Source organism: Tasmannia lanceolata, unplaced genomic scaffold (assembly GCF_043159265.1).
Source record: "Tasmannia lanceolata isolate RefF3 unplaced genomic scaffold, GAP_Taslan_0.1 ptg000018l, whole genome shotgun sequence".
NCBI classification, from domain to species: Eukaryota; Viridiplantae; Streptophyta; class Magnoliopsida; order Canellales; family Winteraceae; genus Tasmannia; species Tasmannia lanceolata.
The window spans coordinates 48,920,061-48,937,706 of NW_027518695.1; the positions used below are offsets into that span (position 1 = coordinate 48,920,061).

The following is a 17,646-nucleotide window of genomic DNA, read 5'->3' on the forward strand; positions in this document are numbered from 1 at the left end:
ATGGGCACTCAAATGGGGTAGAAGAAGTACCCTTGGAGGGTCCATCAAATCCAGAAGAAAGTCCTGAAGTTGAAAGTCATGGGTTTTCAGCTACAAAAAAGGGGTTATTAGTACCTAGAAGAAGTCGCCATAGAGGGGCCATCAACTGCCTAACATGGTCCCCAAGTTCACAGAAAAGGGTTTCCAGCTACTAGTACCAAAAGAGGGTTTTCAAGGCCAATATAGGGGAGCTCTACATGGTTTTCAAGAAGGTGATTTTGAAATCCCATTTCTCCACTCCACAAATTGTAAAATTAAAAGCCTACCATTAACATATGTAAATGAAACAAAATCGCATTTCTCCATTCCACAAATTAACGTCAAAAATTAAACCCTAGCATCAACAAATACCGTAGCATGCAACTCTATTTTACTCTGTAGGTGGATACGCATGTATGAAATGAAATCTCATCTCTCCATTTCACAAATTAATGTACAAAATAAAACCCTACAATAAATAAACAGCAGAACGTTTCTCCATTTCACAAATTAATGTAAAACATAAAACCCTAGCAGCAACAAACAACATTTAAAAGCATTTACAACTATTTTACTCTGTAGGAGGAAATGCAGTAACTGACATGTATATGAACTGAAAAAAATCAAAAACATATAGCATGAAAAAGGATTTCCACCCCCCCTCCCCCCTTTTGCATCTCTCTCAACCTGATTTTCCTCTTCAAAAATAAATAAAAATGATATTGAATAAAGGAAGGGAAGGAAACGACGTACCAGGTAGGGTTTCCTTCAAATGCGAGGTTTGATACGTACTTCACCTTGGTCGAGATCGCCGGAGTGATTGCCGTAGAGATCGCCGGAGGGAGGAGAGGACGAAATAAATTTAACAGAGACGAGAGGAGAGAAGAGGAAAGAGAGAGGAGGGAAAACGTAAATGTTTTTTATTTTATTTTTTCTAAGTCATTTCACTGTTTCTGCCAGAGGGGCATTCTCGTCATTCGAAATTTCGAAATCCAAATTTTGACCCCCTTCTGTCATTTCCAACAAACCCTTGACCCCTCTGATATTATGCCTTTTATTTGGCTCCCTTATGTCTAATTTCCTTAAAAAAAAAAAAAAAAAAAAAAAAAAAAAAAAAAAAAAAAAAAAAAAAAAGGAAAAAAAGGACAAAAAAGGGGAAGCCTAACGTTTGACGTTCTTTTCGTAAGTTTTCTTGTTCGATCGCATTATTTTTACACGGTTCGCTTTTCTTTCTTTTCTATCCGGTTCTTGTTCTAGGGTTTTGCTTTTCTTTCTTTTTGATCCGGTTCTTGTTCTAGGGTTTTGCTTTTCTTTCTTTTCGATCCGGTTCTTGTTCTAGGTTTTCTCAGATTTCCCGTTGACTTCTCTCAGTTCGCATGGTTTTCTTCTTGAATCTCTAGTCTCTTCAAGACCTTTTGTTTTCTTTGATCAGGTTATTTTTTTTTCCAGTTTCTTTGATTAGGTTATTGTTTAGGTTTTTAGTTTTTTTTTCTCCCTATCCTGATGATCTGAAAGTTATTTGACCATGACTCATGCTTTCTTTTATTCTTTTTTTTTTAATCGTTTATTTTCACTTTCGAGATCTGTAATTTCCCCGAATCTTATCTTTTCATCTAACTGTTTCTTTTTTTGTCCTCTCTCTCTCTCTCTTGTATAGCTGTTTGTTTTTGTTCTCTGTTTGATCGGGTTTAATTTTTTTTTCTTTTCCTTTTTTGTTTCAATCATTTTGTCGACTTGAACGTAGTACAAATGCTGTCTCTTTAATTTTTTTTGTTGTGCTTCCTTTCTCGTTGAATTATTATCCACCTTTGTAATCTATAATCCTCTTTTCTTTTCTTTTTTCCTTACAGGTTGATCTGGGAGCTGTTCACCTCTATTCTTAGCTTATCATCAGTGCACGATGTACAACGGTATTGGGTTACAAACCCCTCGAGGGTCGGGGACAAACGGATACGTCCAGACGAATAAATTCTTTGTGAAGCCAAAGAATTTAAAGACTGAAACGAAGGAATTCGAGGCTGGTCAAGGCACTGGCGGTGTCAAAAAGGCGAACAAGGAGATTCTCGACCACGACAAAAAGCGGCAAATTCAGCTGAAGCTCGTGCTGCTGGAAGAAACCCTGATTGACCAGGGCTACACGGACGAAGAGGTTGCGGTGAAGCTTGAGGAGGCGAAGAAGACCTTGGAAGCAGCGACTGATGAAAGCAATGCTGGAAGCAGTATAAAGACAGATAAAAGGTATTGATTATTTCCTTTCCACTTTTCCTGTTTATTGAATTGATACTTGTTATCTTCTCTGTGCTTTGAGCTAACTGACTATCATTAATGGCCGAAGTAATTTTTCCGATGTGTGTTGAATTTGAGATTCTCAGTTTGAAGATGGAAACGTGTCCCAAGTATGAGATTCATGCAATTGTAGTACTATTGCATATGTGCACTTGAATTAAGTGATAATGGTCCAATCTAAAGCTGGATGTGAAATAGGTTTGGTATTACTACCTCATCATGGCCTGTTTTCTTTCCTTTATTCTGATAATTAGATGCAAATTTGTGGTGTATGTTGAATGTTTGAGTAAAATATCAGTTGGGTTTGTCATCTTTTGGTCCAATGTAAAGCTCGATCTGGAATGGGTTTGCTGTTATGTGCTTTTCAAATTGAAATATGATTTTTTGACATTAATCCATCACTCTACTATGTAGTTTTCAAATTGAATTATGAGAAAATGTTTTTTTCCACTATCTAGATATCTACATATTTGTGGAGATTTTTTTGAACAGGTGAGCTGCTTGATTTCCATTTGAAACTGATAAAGGCATTACATGACCTCTGTGCTTCCTTGTTTGTCGAAAAACATTAATAAATCAATGAACAAACTGGATTGATGACATTTCATATTTTGTTTTGTTATTCATATTTCGTAACATGAAAGACTTTTTAACTGCTGCAGTTATGTGTTAAATTTAAATTAACAAATAATAGACTGATCATTATATCACTACAGCTGTCATTGTGATGGTAAAGATCTTATAGAAATATCAAACTAACAGATTCCTATTTATCGGTCACTTTGTCTTGTATTGATCAGAAATTCCTGAGAAATTCTTGAGAACGATATTTGTGACATAGGTTGTGATGGGGCTCACATCCGTGAGCTGGGTGTGGATAAAGAGTGGAAAATAAGGAGGAGATGGAGAAAAGGGGCGACTGTGATGGGCTCACAGTCGTGGCGTAAGAGAGAAGAAAGGGGGTAAAAAGAGTGGGGGAAGAGTGGGAGGGGTGGTGGCCTTGTCGATCTTTGGGTTTAAGTGGTTGGCCATGGGGGGAGGAGAAAAAGAGGGGGGGGGGGGTAGCCAGTAGGATATAGTGGCTGTTTTAAGTGTAAGTTGTGGGCCATGGGGGTAGCCTATAGGATTATAACGTGGGTTTAGGGGGTTCAAGTGGTGGGCCATGGGGAAGAGGTTGAAGAGCCAACAAGACAAAAGAAGGGCTTTAGCCTTTACGGTATTAGATGGCGGGTCATGGGTAGAATGGGTAAGGTAGTGGGTGATGGGGTTGATATGTGGACGTCCCTCACATCTAGGACTAATCAAATATACCTAAAAGTGGTAAAATAAACTCTTGGTAAAATAAACAAACATGTCCATAAAAACAAGATAACCCTAATACTAGATCACATTAACATCTCTTGGTGTTTCTGTTCATCTTTTTTCTTTGATAATTGTTGAGAGGAGAAGAGATTAGAGAGAAAAGGAAGAAGTTAGGGTTTACTCCCCCTTACTTTAGTATTTATATATAAAGAGAACATACAAAGACCACTATGCCCTTTGGCTATGCAATACACCTTCTAACACTCCCCCTCAAGCTGGAATGTATATATTGTACATTCCAAGCTTGTTACATATGTCACTCAATTTTGTATAGCTTAAGGGCTTTGTGAACATATCTGCTAACTGATCAACAGATCTGTGAAAGAAACATGAATCTCGCTTCTTTGTATCCTTTGGCGAATGAAGTGGCAATCAATCTCTATATGCTTGGTTCTCTCATGAAAGACTGGATTGGTAGCTATATGAATTGCAGCTTGATTGTCACAATACAGCTGAGCTGGAGCAGATGAAGAGAAACCAATCTCTGAAAGGAGAGAACGTAACCAAATAAGCTCCCCGCTGGTATGAGACATAGCACGATACTCTGATTCGGCACTCAACTTGGAGACTATGTCCTGCTTCTTACTTTTCCACGACACTAGATTGCCACCAACAAAGGTGCAATATCTAGTGGTAGATCTCCTATCTGCTGGAGATCCTGCCCAGTCTGCATCACAGAAGCCTTCTACCCGGGTATGACCATGCTTCTTGAATACGAGTCATTTCCCTGGTGCTTCTTTCAAGTAGCGAAGAATCTGAATCACTGCTGCCCAGTGAGAAGTACGGGGTGAGCTCATATGTTGGCTGACTGAGCCAACAACAAATGATATATCTGGACGAGTGACTGTAAGATATATGAGCTTACCCACCAGCCTCCTATATCTGTCAGGGTCATCTAATAAATCTTCTTCTTCTGGAAGAAGTTTCCCATTTGGGTCCATGGGAGCAGACGCAGGTTTCACTCCAAGGTGACCTGTCTCCTCAAGAAGATCTAGTACATATTTCCTCTGTGAGAGGGAGAGACCTCTAGTAGAATATGCAACCTCAATGCCAAGAAAGTATCTGAGACGACCCAAATCTTTGGTTGAAAACTCGTTCTGCAAGAAGGTTTTCAACCTGCGTATCCCCTCTGAATCACTGCTTGTAATGATGATGTCATTGACATATACTATCAATAGCACACAACCAGTAGTGGAATGAGAACTGAAGACGGAGTGATCAACTGCACATTGCTTCATGCCATAGTGCATGATAGCATCACTGAATCGTCCAAACCAGGCTCTAGGAGACTGCTTGAGACCGTATATAGACTTCCGCAACCGACATACTGAGGAGGACATCGCCCCTTGAGCAACATACCCAGGAGGTTGCTCCATATACACCTCCTCAGTAAGCTCACCATGTAAAAAGGCATTCTTGACATCTAACTGATGCAGAGGCCAGTCATGTGTAACTGCAAGAGATAGAAGAACACGAACATACGGAATCTTAGCGACCGGCGAAAAAGTCTCTAAATTATCAACACCAAAGGTCTGAGTATAGCCTTTTGCCACCAACCGCGCCTTAAGGCGCTCAATAGTACCGTCAGGTAAGTGTTTGACGGCATAAACCCAGCGACAACCAACTGGTCGAGCCCCAGGAGGAAGAGGAACTAACTCCCATGTCTTATTGGCCTGGAGGGCCTCCATCTCAAGATCCATGGCCGCACGCCATCCCGAATGATCAAGTGCAGCTGGTAAAGACTGTGGCAAAGAAACAGAGGACAAAGAGGAAACAAAACTCCGAAACATCGGGGTGAGAGAATCATATGAAATAACAGAGGAAATCAGGTGAGCAGTACTGTGAGAACGAGTACGAGAAGCAATGGGAGAATCTGAAGTAGGAGTAGAAGAGATAGGTACCTGAGATGTGGGGGGTGTGATCTCCGACTGCAAGGACGATGGCACAGGCGGAGGAGGATGAGCTGTAGATCTCGGCCGACGAGGATATGTCTGCGGAGGAGCGGGAGGAGGAGCCTCAGTAGCCTCAGGAGCCTGTAGTGAAGAGGAGGGATCACAAACAGGAATAGTCTCAGGAACTAATACAGGAGGGGAGAGGAGAGGAGCCTGAAGGGTGGGGAGGGGAAGAGGAAGGTCCGAGTCAGGACCTGTGGAAGGAGCCTCATGAGAAGATACAAAGTAGGACTCAGACTCGAAGAATGTGACATCGGCAGACATAAAGGACCGACGCAGGCGAGGACTGTAACATTGATAACCTTTCTGGGTACGGGAGTACCCAAGAAAGATGCATCGTTTAGCCCGAGGGTCCAGCTTATCAAAGCCAGGACCAAGGTGGTGAACAAAACACACACACCCAAAGACCCTAGGGGTGATAGGAAAGGGGTCATGACCAGGGTATAACACATCAAAGGGGGAAGAGCCACCAAGAACCGAGGATGGAAGCCGGTTGGCAAGGTGGCAGGCAGTAAGAACAGCATCACCCCAATAGCTCTTGGGAACTCGCATCTGAAAAAGAAGAGAGCGAGCCCCATCAAATAAAGAGCGCATCTTCCTTTCAGCCACACCATTCTGCTGAGAGGTGTGAGCACAGGAAGATTGGTGGAGAATACCCCGACTGGAAAGAAAATCCTGGAACTCATGGGTAGTGGAGAAATATTCTCTAGCATTATCTATGCGCAAGCATTTGAGGGTACAATCATACTGATTTGTAACCTCAGAATGAAAAGTACGAAAAGCAGAGAAAACCTCAGAACGATCGTGAAGCAAATACAGCCAAGTCATGGAGAATAGTCATCAATGAAAACAACAAAATATCTATATCCAAAAATAGAAGGAGTTCTCAGGGGACCCATACATCAGAGTGCACTAAAGCAAAAGGGTGCGAGGCCCGACTAACAAGCCTAGAGGGAAAAGACACACGGTGGTGTTTTCCAAGTTCACAGGCCTCGCACTGAAAAGACTGAATAGGAACAAAAACTATAGAGGTACGCCGTAAGCGCTCAATGCATGGATGACCAAGGCGGCAGTGCCACTGGTAGGCGTCGACATAACTGTGTAAAATGGTACGGGGGGGACCTCCATCCAGACGATACAACCCATCTACCTCACGTCCTTTACCAATCGTCCTCCCAGTCGCAAGATCCTATAATAAGCAATAAGATGGATAAAATGAGACATAGCAGTTAAGATATTTAGTGAGCTGACTGACTGAAAGTAAGTTAAAGGGAGACTGGGGAACACAAAGCACAGAGGAGAGGGTAAGACCAGGGTAGGGAGAGGTACTCCCTGTACCAGAAATAGGAGTAGTACGGCCATCAGCGAGGGTCATAGACTGAGAGGAAAGAGGGTGAAAAGACCTGAGTGATGATAGAGTACCTGTCACATGGTTCGAGGCTCCCGAATCAATGATCCAGGAGCTCGAGCTACTGAGAAGAGAGGCAGGAGTGCTACATGGCTGTGCAAAGCCAGCACTGGGAGGATGGGCGGCCAAGCGTAGGCGCTGGAGCTCATCATAGTCGGCCTGAGTGAAAGACGGTACAGCTGGGCTGGAGCCGGAGGAAGATGCTCGAGGATCAGAGTCGTCCAGAGTAGAAAGGAGCGCTGATCGCCCGAACTGAGATGGCGGCGGGGGACGATGCTCAGGATGTAGCACATAACAGATCTCATCACGGTGGCCCTCGCGCCGGTAATGTGTACAATATGGACGAGGTCGGCCACCATATCCCCTGCCACTAGAGAAATCCGTACCCATGGTACGTCCGCCACGGCTAGAGTCACGGCCACGGCCTCGGCCAAACATCCCACCACCACGGGCAGGACGATCTCCTACTGCATATGCCGCGGTAGCATGACCATAAAAAACAGCAGGAGTAAGAGAGGCTCCACCTAGACACTGTTGTGCCCGCTGATAGACCTCCTCGAGGGAAGGCATAGTGCCAGAACCATAAATCTGCTGGCGAAAAAACATAAACTCGGGGCCCAAGGTCTCGAGAAACTGAACAACTCGAAGCTGATCCCGCTGCCGAGCGGCGACGGCTAAGTCTGTCGTCAAGGGCAGAAAAATGTCAAGCTGCTGACAGTGAGAGACGAACTGACCATAGTATGTAGAAAGAGGGGTGTCACCACGCCGAAGATGCATCCACGCAGAATATGTGGCACTAATACGGGAGATGTTACCAACGCCTGAAAACATAACCGCAGTATGATCCCAAATCCTCTTTGCAGTCGGAAGCTGCATCATAGTCCCTGAAATCTGTGGGATCATACTCTGCCAGAGTAAACTACGGATATGAGCATCATCCGTTTCCCACTGCTCATAAGTGGGATCCAAAGCCGCAGGAGGGTCACGACGTATGGTGTAGACCTTCCTTTTGGCAATGAGATAAACTTCCACCGCCACTTTCCAATTCATGTAATTGGAACTATCAAGCTTGACCGTGGTCATCGGGAGGAACGAGGCATCACCCGATGAATGAAAAATAGGGGTAGAAGAAGAAGAGGTTTGCCCGAGAGAGGGATTGTCTACAATAGGAGGATCCATAGAAGGAACGAAGGCAAAATAGACAACACACGACGTCAAAGTAAGGGACAAGAGAAATGAGAAGGCCTCTAGGGCATAAAGAGACCACTATGTGTGGTGAGAGAATATGGCGCGACTCCGACGAAGGAGAGGAGAAAAAAAAGACATAATAGGGCCTCTAGGGCATAAATGGAGAAGATGAAAGGTCGGAGTCGCGGAGCGAAGAAGAAAAGAGGGGCGGAAGAAATTTAGACCATAGAGAGAAAGAGGGTTAGAACTTAGGGTGGGAGGGTTAGGGATTTAAGGTTTCATGAGGGATAGGAAATGGGATTAGTAGGGAAAAATGAGGGTTTTAATGAGGGAAAGGAAGGGAGGGGTGAAAATGGGAAGAAAGAGGAAGAGATTGGGGTGGAAGAGAGAGAGAGCGAGGGAGGAGGAGGAGGAGCAGGGGCGGGAAAAAAAAAAAATTGGCTGGGGCGAGTGGGAAGGGTGAGCGAGAAGAAGGAGAAAAAGGAGGAGCGTGATGGAGGGAGGAGAGAAGAAGGAGAAGGGGAGCTTCTCCAATGGTCCCTAGGGCACAAAAACCCCTAGGGCTCTGATACCATGTTGAGAGGAGAAGAGATTAGAGAGAAAAGGAAGAAGTTAGGGTTTACTCCCCCTTACTTTAGTATTTATATATAAAGAGAACATACAAAGACCACTATGCCCTTTGGCTATGCAATACACCTTCTAACAGTAATTATAGTTATCTTTAAAAAAAAATCATCAAATACGTAAACAGTATGCTTCTGGTGTCACACATCATATTTATAAAGTGAGCACTAAGGTCAATGAATTTGGAAAAATGATGTAAGTTATGTTGTGTAAATATAACTTCCGGTAAATGTCGGAACTATATTTCGGACATTCATGTAGGTATTAGTGTAGTGGGTGGGTGGAGTTATGGAGTTCCTGCATGTAGGAAGTAGGAACAATTTTGGTATAATGAAAGAAATCATCAGATATGTAAACAGTATGCTTCTGGTGTCATACATCATATTTATAAAGTGAGCACTTTTTTTTTTTTTTTTTTGAAAATTAACAATTTATTCCAATAAAAAACCCAAGAGTACAACAAAGGCAGGGGACAAGATGTCCCCGCACAACAGAAATACCAGTAAAAAATTCAGAGAACAGGGAGTTAAGTGAATCCGGTGTTGGGATCTTCGTAGATGACTATAGTGTCCATGCGTCCAACCCCCTCTTTTGCCAAAGCATCAGCTCTAGCATTGGCAGATCTCATGTGTACCAGTTTGGGCCGAATGATCCTCACAGGATCTCTAATCTCATTCAGGACCGATGCGATCCGCCATGGACCAGCACAACTATTACCCGCCCACGCAATGACATTGGCTGAATTGCCCTCGACTATTAGGGGACCAAGATTATGGCCCATGAACCATTTTAAGCCAAATAGGAGTGCCCGGGCCTCCGTCTCGTTTGCATCACAAATGCCGGCTGATTCGGAAAAAGTCATAATGGTACCCCCATCAGTGTCGCAGATCAAACCCCCGATACCAGCATTCCCCGGATTACCAAATGACTAAATGAGCTACCATCGAAGTTCAATTTGAACCAGTCCACAGGGGGCGCATGCCATTTGGGCATAGGCTTCACCGATGCTCTCCTCTCCAGAGTGACATTTGAGCTATTCCGTAAGATCTCACCCGTAGAGTAAGGCATCCTCCCCGATGCTCTAGACGATGAAGAAATTGCGATCTTGATGTCAAGCACGATGTGATACCACGACTTTTGACTTTTTATTGAAAATTCTGTTGTTCCTTTCAGACGACAGAAACCATATAACTGCATATGGAATGGCCGCCCACATGGTCTGACCGAGACATCCATGGAAGGGGTCCCCGGCCAATCGAGCAAAACTCTTTTAATATTATTGTGTAATACCCACGACATTCCAATGAATCTGAAGGTTGCCATCCATACCTGGAAAGAAAAAGGGCAAAGTAGTAGAATGTGGTCCAATGTTTCCTCGCTATTGCGGCAAAAGACACACCAACTTGCCATTTGAAAGCACCTCCTTTTGAGCCTATCACAAGTATTGATACACCGGTATGACACTGTCCAAGTGAAAGCCACAATTCGTGGGGGGTACAGATGATATCCAAAGTCATGCCCTCCGTGATATGGGACTATTGCCCTCGTTAAGTTTGCGAAAGAATGACTTTACGGAAAACCCAGCCTGAGAGTCCGGAGTCCATATCCACTTGTCTGATTCATTTGGGGACAAATAGTAGTTAGATAGCAAAGCTAAGAGCGAAGTAAGAGAGTCAATTTCCCCATCCTTTAAATCCCCGCGAAGGCGAATCTCCCAGAATGAGGTGCCATGATCAGCCGCCCGGATTACATAGTCAGAGATCTTAGATTCCTGATTTCGTGCAAGATGGAATAGATCTTGGTATGCTCGGCAAAGTGGCACTTCGCCCACGCATAAATTTAACCAAAATCTCACTTCATCCCCCCTTCCCACCCTAAATCTCACCCATGGCTTGAATAGTGTGAATTGATCGCCATGCCCTCGAACCCTTACCCTGCACCGGGCCAACGCATTCCCAGTCTCCTCACCCCCTACCGACCTACCGTACTTATCCCCAATAATACGGTGCCATAAGGCGTTTTTCTCCACCCCGAATCTCCACAGCCACTTTCCAAGCAACGCTTTGTCTCGCAAATGTAATTTGCCAATACCAAGTCCTCCTTGCCCTTTTGACTCGCAGACTTTTGTCCATTTTAGCAAGTGCCGCAACAACTTCTTCTCTTCCTCCCGGCCTTCCCATAAGAAGTCCCTTTGGAGCTTTTTGATACGGGGAGCAACTTTAGACGGGATTTTGAATAGAGACATAAAATATATCGGCATATTTGAGAGTGCCGCCTTAATGAGAGTGATGCGTCCGCCCACAGAGGGATACCTCTTTTTCAATGTCGCAAGTTTCTTCTCGACGGAGTTCAGGGATGCCAAACCCGAGGGGAAAAATGAATTTGGAGCACTACGGTAAATGAATTTGGAAAAATGATGTAAACATCATCTGGAAAAATGATGTAAGTTATGCTGTGTAAATATAACTTCCGGTAAATGTCGGAACTATATTCCTGGAATTCATGTAGGTATTAGTCTACAAGGCAAGTGGGTGGGTGGGTGGAGTTATGGAGTTCCTGAGTGGAGGAAGTAGGAACAATTATGGTATGATGCTCCTGTGTCATACCATCATATTTATAAAGCGGGTGCTAAGGTCAGAGTTATTTATTTATATTTGAAAGATAACAAATTTTCTTCCATTAATAAAAGACATACATAGAGGGGACAAGTTGTCCCCAGAACCAGGACTACATCCAACACCTTATAATCATCCCGGGTCACAAATACTAAACTTAACCCCCCCCCCCCCCCCCCCCCCCCCCCGGGCCCCGTGGATAGAATCACACGAGTTGTTTGTAACTCGACGCCTTCCTTTGCCAAGCTGATCCGCAATAACATTCGCCAAACGCCTTCTGTGATTGATCAGGGGGTGTATAATACAGATTAAATCGCGAATAGCATCCAGTATATGGTGAAGTCTCCATGGCCACAGCAGTGACTAGTGGCCAAGCTATGGTAGTTGCCGAATCACCCTCAATCATCAAAGGCCCAAGGTTATTGCGTTCATACCATTGTAGCCCAAAGAGAAGTGCCCTCGCCTCCGCCTCATTTGGGTCGCATTGCCCCCCGCGGAACCGGAGTACGACATAAGAACGTGACCTTCGCTATCCCTGATTAGCCCCCCCCCCGGTCGGTTTTCCGAAGGAGTTGCCATCGAAGTTAAGTTTGAACGAGCCGCCTGGTGGAGGTATCCAATTAGGCACTATCTGAAGGCAGATCTTTTTCCGCCAATCACAGTATTCCAATAGCGTAGTGCTTCCCCCACGGAGTAAGGTAGTCCTTTCTTGAATCGATTCCACGCAATAATCAACATTTTAACATCCAAAAGGATATGCTGCCAAGTTCTACACTTGTTTTGAAATATACGACAATTTCGCTCCAGCCATATATACCATATTATCGCATAGGGAATGGCAGTCCACATTAGGCATCCTGTAAAAGCTCCACTCCAATGTAATATGATTTCTGATATGCTACTCTGCATTACCCAATGCATCCCAAAGGATTTAGAAATCTCCATCCAAATCCGGAAAGTGAAAGGGCAAACAGCTAGCAAGTGGTCCAAGGATTCCTCGGCATTCCTGCACATGACACACCAATTAGCTAAATGAAACCCACGTTTTTGCAGACGTTCTCCTGTGTTAATACATCTGTGGACCACGGTCCATGCGAAACCTGTGAGGTCAGAGTTATTTATAATTAGAAAAAAATGATGCAAGTCTGGCTGTGGAAATATAAATTCTGGTAAAATATTGGAACTTATATTCCTATCATTATTCAAACAGAAGTTCTAATGGTTTTGTAGCAATTCCATTATGTTTATAAAGTTGATTATAATTTTAGGGTGTTGGCTTGCAGAAATATGAGATTAGGCAAGTGCTGAAGACTTGCATTGCTTTCAAGCATTTATGTCAGTACCAATTCATATTCACTATTGATATTTTGGTTTGTTTATAAAGTCGGCCACAGTTTGTTTTTGTTTTTGTTTCTTTTTACAGAACTATGTTTTCCTTTTCTCAGTCCTGGTAACATATAGCCATATTTTGCTGTAGGGTGTAACTGTGATGTGGAAATGACTCCCGTCAACTGTCTTGTAGTAAAAAGTCATTGGTTTGTGGCAATTATTGTGCATATCTTTGAGGAGTTAGGCATACTGCTAAAGATTCTAGTTAATTGTGGGCTGTTTATCTCATCTCATGGTCATTAACTACAATCTGATTTGTATGAGTGTTAACATCTGGAATTACTTGATCTGGTTTTGTCAGGGTTTCGGATACACAGACCCACCAAATTGCTGCAAGAAAGGAGAAGCAAATGGAGACTTTAAGAGCTGCTCTTGGGATTACGAGAGTAGATGAAGCCTCTGAACGGGAACTTCTTGAAGAAAAGCAGGACAAGGAACTTGACTCTGAGACTGAAGAAAGTGGCGATGAAAAAGTAAGGGAAGACAAGAAAATTGTTTCGAAAGACAGTCCCAAGCAACGAGGGAAAGATGAGTATCCTCATGGTGATCGGGATGCAGAGAATAGGAGAAGGGAAACAAAGATGGCAGATGACCTGAAAACTGACAAGGATGTAAAAAAGCATGAAAGGAAGGAAGACAGAAGGGATGGAATTAGTGTGTCAAAGCACCTCGGAAAGAAAGATAGCAGAAGGTATGAGGATGATTCTGATACTGATAGCAGTGAGAAACATACCAGAAAGGCAAAGAAGCATGGAAAAAGTAGAAGGGGACATGATTCTGGTGAGGATCTTGATACTGGTGGCGGCAAGAACGACAAAAAATGTTTAGAGAAGTTCAAGAAAAAGAGTAGAAAACATGACAGCGACCATTCTGATTCTGATAGTGATGTTGGAAGGGAGCGTGTGAAGAAAGAAATGGCAAAGCATGTAAAACATGGCCATAGGCATGATTCAGAGGATATTTCGGATTTGGAAGACATGCGCAACAAAAAGGATCCAACAGGGACACGAAGGAACAAAAGCAGAAGACATGATTCCGAGGATGGATCTGATACTGATAGTGGGAGGGGAAAGAAAGGAAAGCAAATGGAGAAGCATAGGAAACATGGCAAAAGACACGCTATGGACGGCGACTCTGATAGTGATGATAGCCAGAAAATTGTTGAAAATGACAACAAGAAACACAGAAAAAGTAGCAGAAAGCACACTACAGTTGATGAATCCGATTCTGACAGAGCAAGGAGAAATACTAAACGGAAGATGGAGATAAGTAGGGTTAAAAGAAGAAGGCATGACACAGATGATGATGACTCTGGTATGGACAGCGGAAGGAAAAATGTTGAAAATATTGTCCAGAATCATGGAAAAAGCAGAAGAAAACCTGATGCGTGCGATGATTCTGATCCTAATAAAGGGAGGAAAAATAATAAAGAGAAAATAGCAAAAGGACGGAGGCATGATACCGGCGATGATGATTCTGGTTCTGATAGTGGCACAAAGAATACCAAAAAACAGATGGAGAAACGTGGTAATGCTAAAAGGGTTTTAGATTCTCCAACTGTTGATAGTGAGAGCAACACAGATGATTCTGACAGTAGCAGCAACCTTGATTCAAGCACCAACAGTGATTATAGCCATGAGAAGCGTGGTAGGAAAGAGGCCATAGAAGATAAGAATAAGAGAGGATATAAAGAAGAAATTATTTTCAAAGATGCCAGGAATCTTCATGGATCTGCTGAAAAGGAGCAGAGATTAATTTCTGAGGTGCATGGAAGAGACAGTAGAAGGAAAGAACGTTTTCATGATCAACACAATGATGGTAGTTGGGAGAGAGAGGTTTTGGATACAAGGAAGCATTTTGAAAAAACAAATTGGCTCGAATCAAAGAGAGACGCTAGGGACACGGGCGATGGAAATCAAGAAACAAGAGGAAAGAGGATGATTGATGGCGGGGACCATAATGAGCAACCAGAATCGAAGTCCAGAAACAGGGATAAGTCGGATATAAAAACGAGGCCGAGAGAAAACAGTGCTGAATTCGGCGTCGAAAACATGGATCACCGAAAAAGTGATGACCGAAAGAGAGAAGAGCGTCCGAGTTTGAATAACTCGAGATATGGAAATTCAGAAATGAGGGGAAAGAGGAAGCTCGAAGATGGAGATCTTAGTGATGAACCGGTGCCAAAGTCAAGAAACAGGGATTTGGGAGAGGCCGAGAGGAAGCATAGAGAGAACAGAGGTGACCATGACTCATATAAGAGGGACCGCAGAAACATTGATGATAGGAAGAAAGAGGACCACCCACGTTTGAATAAAACAGGAGAAAAACGAACATGGTATGATGACGATGCAGAACACAACATCAGAAGTCATGATGCTGAAGAACGCAAAAGGAAAAAGCTCGGCGATGAAGAGCTTGGAAGCATAAGGCGCAGTGATGAAGAGTATGGAAGGAGAATTCACAATGAGGAAGAGCGTGGCAGCAGAAGGCGCGGCGATCAAGAGCTTGGAAGTAGAATGGGCGACTATGAAGGTTACAGAAGCAGAATGGATGATGATGAAGTGCGTGGAACCAAAAGGAGCAACGATGAGGGGCATGGAAGCAGGTGGCAAAATGATGGAGAGCGTGGTAGAAGAAGTGATAGAGATACAGGGATTGATGCTAAGAGGGGCAGATATGGCAATTCAGATCGACCTAGACGATGAGGCTGAGAACGGTTGGGTGTTCTTACCCATTACTGTCGTCATCCACCCAGGTCAGGAATTTGTTCTCTTTATATAATAGAAAGACCATCCAAAATATAGGTTCCCTAGCGGAAAATAACACTGTTTTGCCTAATATAAGAATCACACTAATAGGCCTCCCATTTCTACTTTTTTTTTTATAAACCATTGGTGTGCTGGGAAAAAAAAGAATAAGGAATGAGATGAATAACGAATTAAATCGTTAAATATCTTTTCCTAATGGGAAATTAGTGGTTTTCCCTGTAAAATAATACTCAGCTCAACTCAACAAAGCCTTTGTCCCAAACTAGTTGGGGTCGGCTAAAATACTGCCAATATATTTTTCCATAGACTGATTTAACTGCCTTCAAGATGATAGGTAACCAACCTTTTACCTGTAAAGAAGAATACTATCAGATTCGTATGTATATGTGGTATTTTATCGCTTGCTCTATTTTGTCGCCTGTACTGCTGTTTTATTAGTCTGCTATTTTCTGGAGCCTTTCAGACTGCCGACAAGACGGCCTGTGCCTGATCAAATGTTTCAATTGTTATTACTGCAGAAGGAGCTCGGCTTCTTCAGATAAGTACATGAAGGTGCCCTGTGGAGTGAAAGCATAGAAGAATTAAGTTGTAAGATGGGGAAGCTTAGGCCGCCCATGTGATTTCAAGATGTTTGCATGTACAGTGAATCGTAACTTACAGATTTTGTTAAGTGTCTTTTCCATCTGATGTATGCTTTTAAATTCCTTTCGAGGCGTGCCGTCATTTTAGCTTTGGTTATTTCTAAATTCTAATTTCTGGTTTGTATTAATTTTAGGAAAGTTTCATACCTCTTGGACCCGTTTTTTGTCTTATTTATTAATAGACAGGTAGTTGGAAATGCTTTTATTGTAAGTGTAAATTTCATTTCCGTTCAGGATAATTTTTTGCATCTTCACCTCCTTGCAGCCCTCTCTCTATTAACCAGTTTTGAGTGGCTGTTGAGATCATCTTAGGAAGTGTAGTAATGGGATTGTTGAATTCTTTGAGCTGAACCCTTATCAGACCAGTGTTTTCCTGCCGTTACTTTTTGTTATCTTGCTTTTTGCTAATGTTCTGTTAGTCGTTTCTTTTTTTTTTCAATGCACTTTCATTTCATGTTGTTTGGAAACAAATTTAACCAAGGGCCTCTTTGTGTGCTCTACTGAAATCTCAATGGCATTTTATAAGCTGTGTGCTGTCAGTTCCAGAAGTTTTCAAAAAGTACTGTAGGGCCCGCTCCATGGATGATCCAAACGGTTCATTTTTTGGGCCTCATCTGTACCCATATGTCATCTCCATAGGATGTTCCTAACCTTCCGAACCTCTATATCGGAGGGTTAGATCATCCTATGGAGATGATTTGTGGGTACATCATATTTACCCCCAACAAATTAACGGTTTGAATCCTCCTATGGAGTGGGCCCTATTGTACCCCTATTGTACTTTTTGAAAAATACATGATACAAAAGGACCAACTCCATTTGATGATCCAAGCCATTCATTTGTTGGGCTTGTGATCCAAAGAAGCCTCAAGTATTTTCTTTAATTCACACATCAATGGTGCAATTTGGGTTGGGTTGGGTTGAACTTAAGGTGACATATTAGTTGAATTCAACCCAAACTCGACTGCATTTCAAGGTAAAAGCTCAACTTCTCAACCCAAATTTCCAAGAATCACCTAAAACGTACTCTGAGGATTCAGTATATTTGACATTTAGACGAAAATTTCTGTGGTCAAGCATGATGAAAGTCATTAATCTTGCTTCTTTGACCAAGCATGCTTGGTGAATTCTCACAAAGGAGGATGGTTCATTGGTATACTTAAAAAGAGTAACTCTCTAATTGCTCTCTTCTTGTGGTGTATCCAAGAAAATGAGATTCCTTTTAATGGAGGGGTGTTTCTTAGAAGTAGAAAATTAACGTATCCAGGACTATTGTTGAGAATGGGTAATGGACAAACTATAGAACTCTGGTTGTTCTCTCCATCTGGACAACCTTCTTGGGATGTTAACGAGCTTCAATCTTTGATGAATCAGCCTTTTATTGAGGACAATCTT

At 42.8% G+C, this 17,646-nt stretch overlaps 1 protein-coding gene across 3 annotated transcripts; it reads left to right on the top strand.

Annotated features, from left to right (window-relative positions):
* Positions 1-1,122: 1,122 nt before the first annotated feature.
* LOC143849772 (uncharacterized) lies at positions 1,123-16,456 on the top strand. 3 transcript variants are annotated; one of them, XM_077358951.1, is made up of 4 exons: positions 1,123-1,200; positions 1,869-2,256; positions 13,144-15,597; positions 16,129-16,456. In XM_077358951.1, the coding sequence occupies exons 2-3, from the start codon at positions 1,919-1,921 to the stop codon at positions 15,545-15,547; spliced, it is 2,742 nt and encodes a 913-aa protein (XP_077215066.1). In that variant the 5' UTR covers positions 1,123-1,200; positions 1,869-1,918; the 3' UTR covers positions 15,548-15,597; positions 16,129-16,456. The 3 variants fall into 3 exon arrangements, with proteins under 3 accessions (XP_077215066.1, XP_077215067.1, XP_077215065.1); XM_077358952.1 differs by lacking the exon at positions 1,123-1,200 and adding an exon at positions 1,205-1,236; XM_077358950.1 differs by lacking the exon at positions 1,123-1,200 and adding an exon at positions 1,254-1,450.
* Positions 16,457-17,646: the final 1,190 nt, after the last annotated feature.

Bases quoted from the DNA above. Each gene is read 5' to 3' on its own strand.
- LOC143849772 (XM_077358951.1), top strand. From the start codon at position 1,919: ATGTACAACGGTATTGGGTTACAAACCCCTCGAGGGTCGGGGACAAAC. The intron at 2,257-13,143 runs GTATTGATTATT...TGGTTTTGTCAG, and splicing joins AGTATAAAGACAGATAAAAG to GGTTTCGGATACACAGACCC.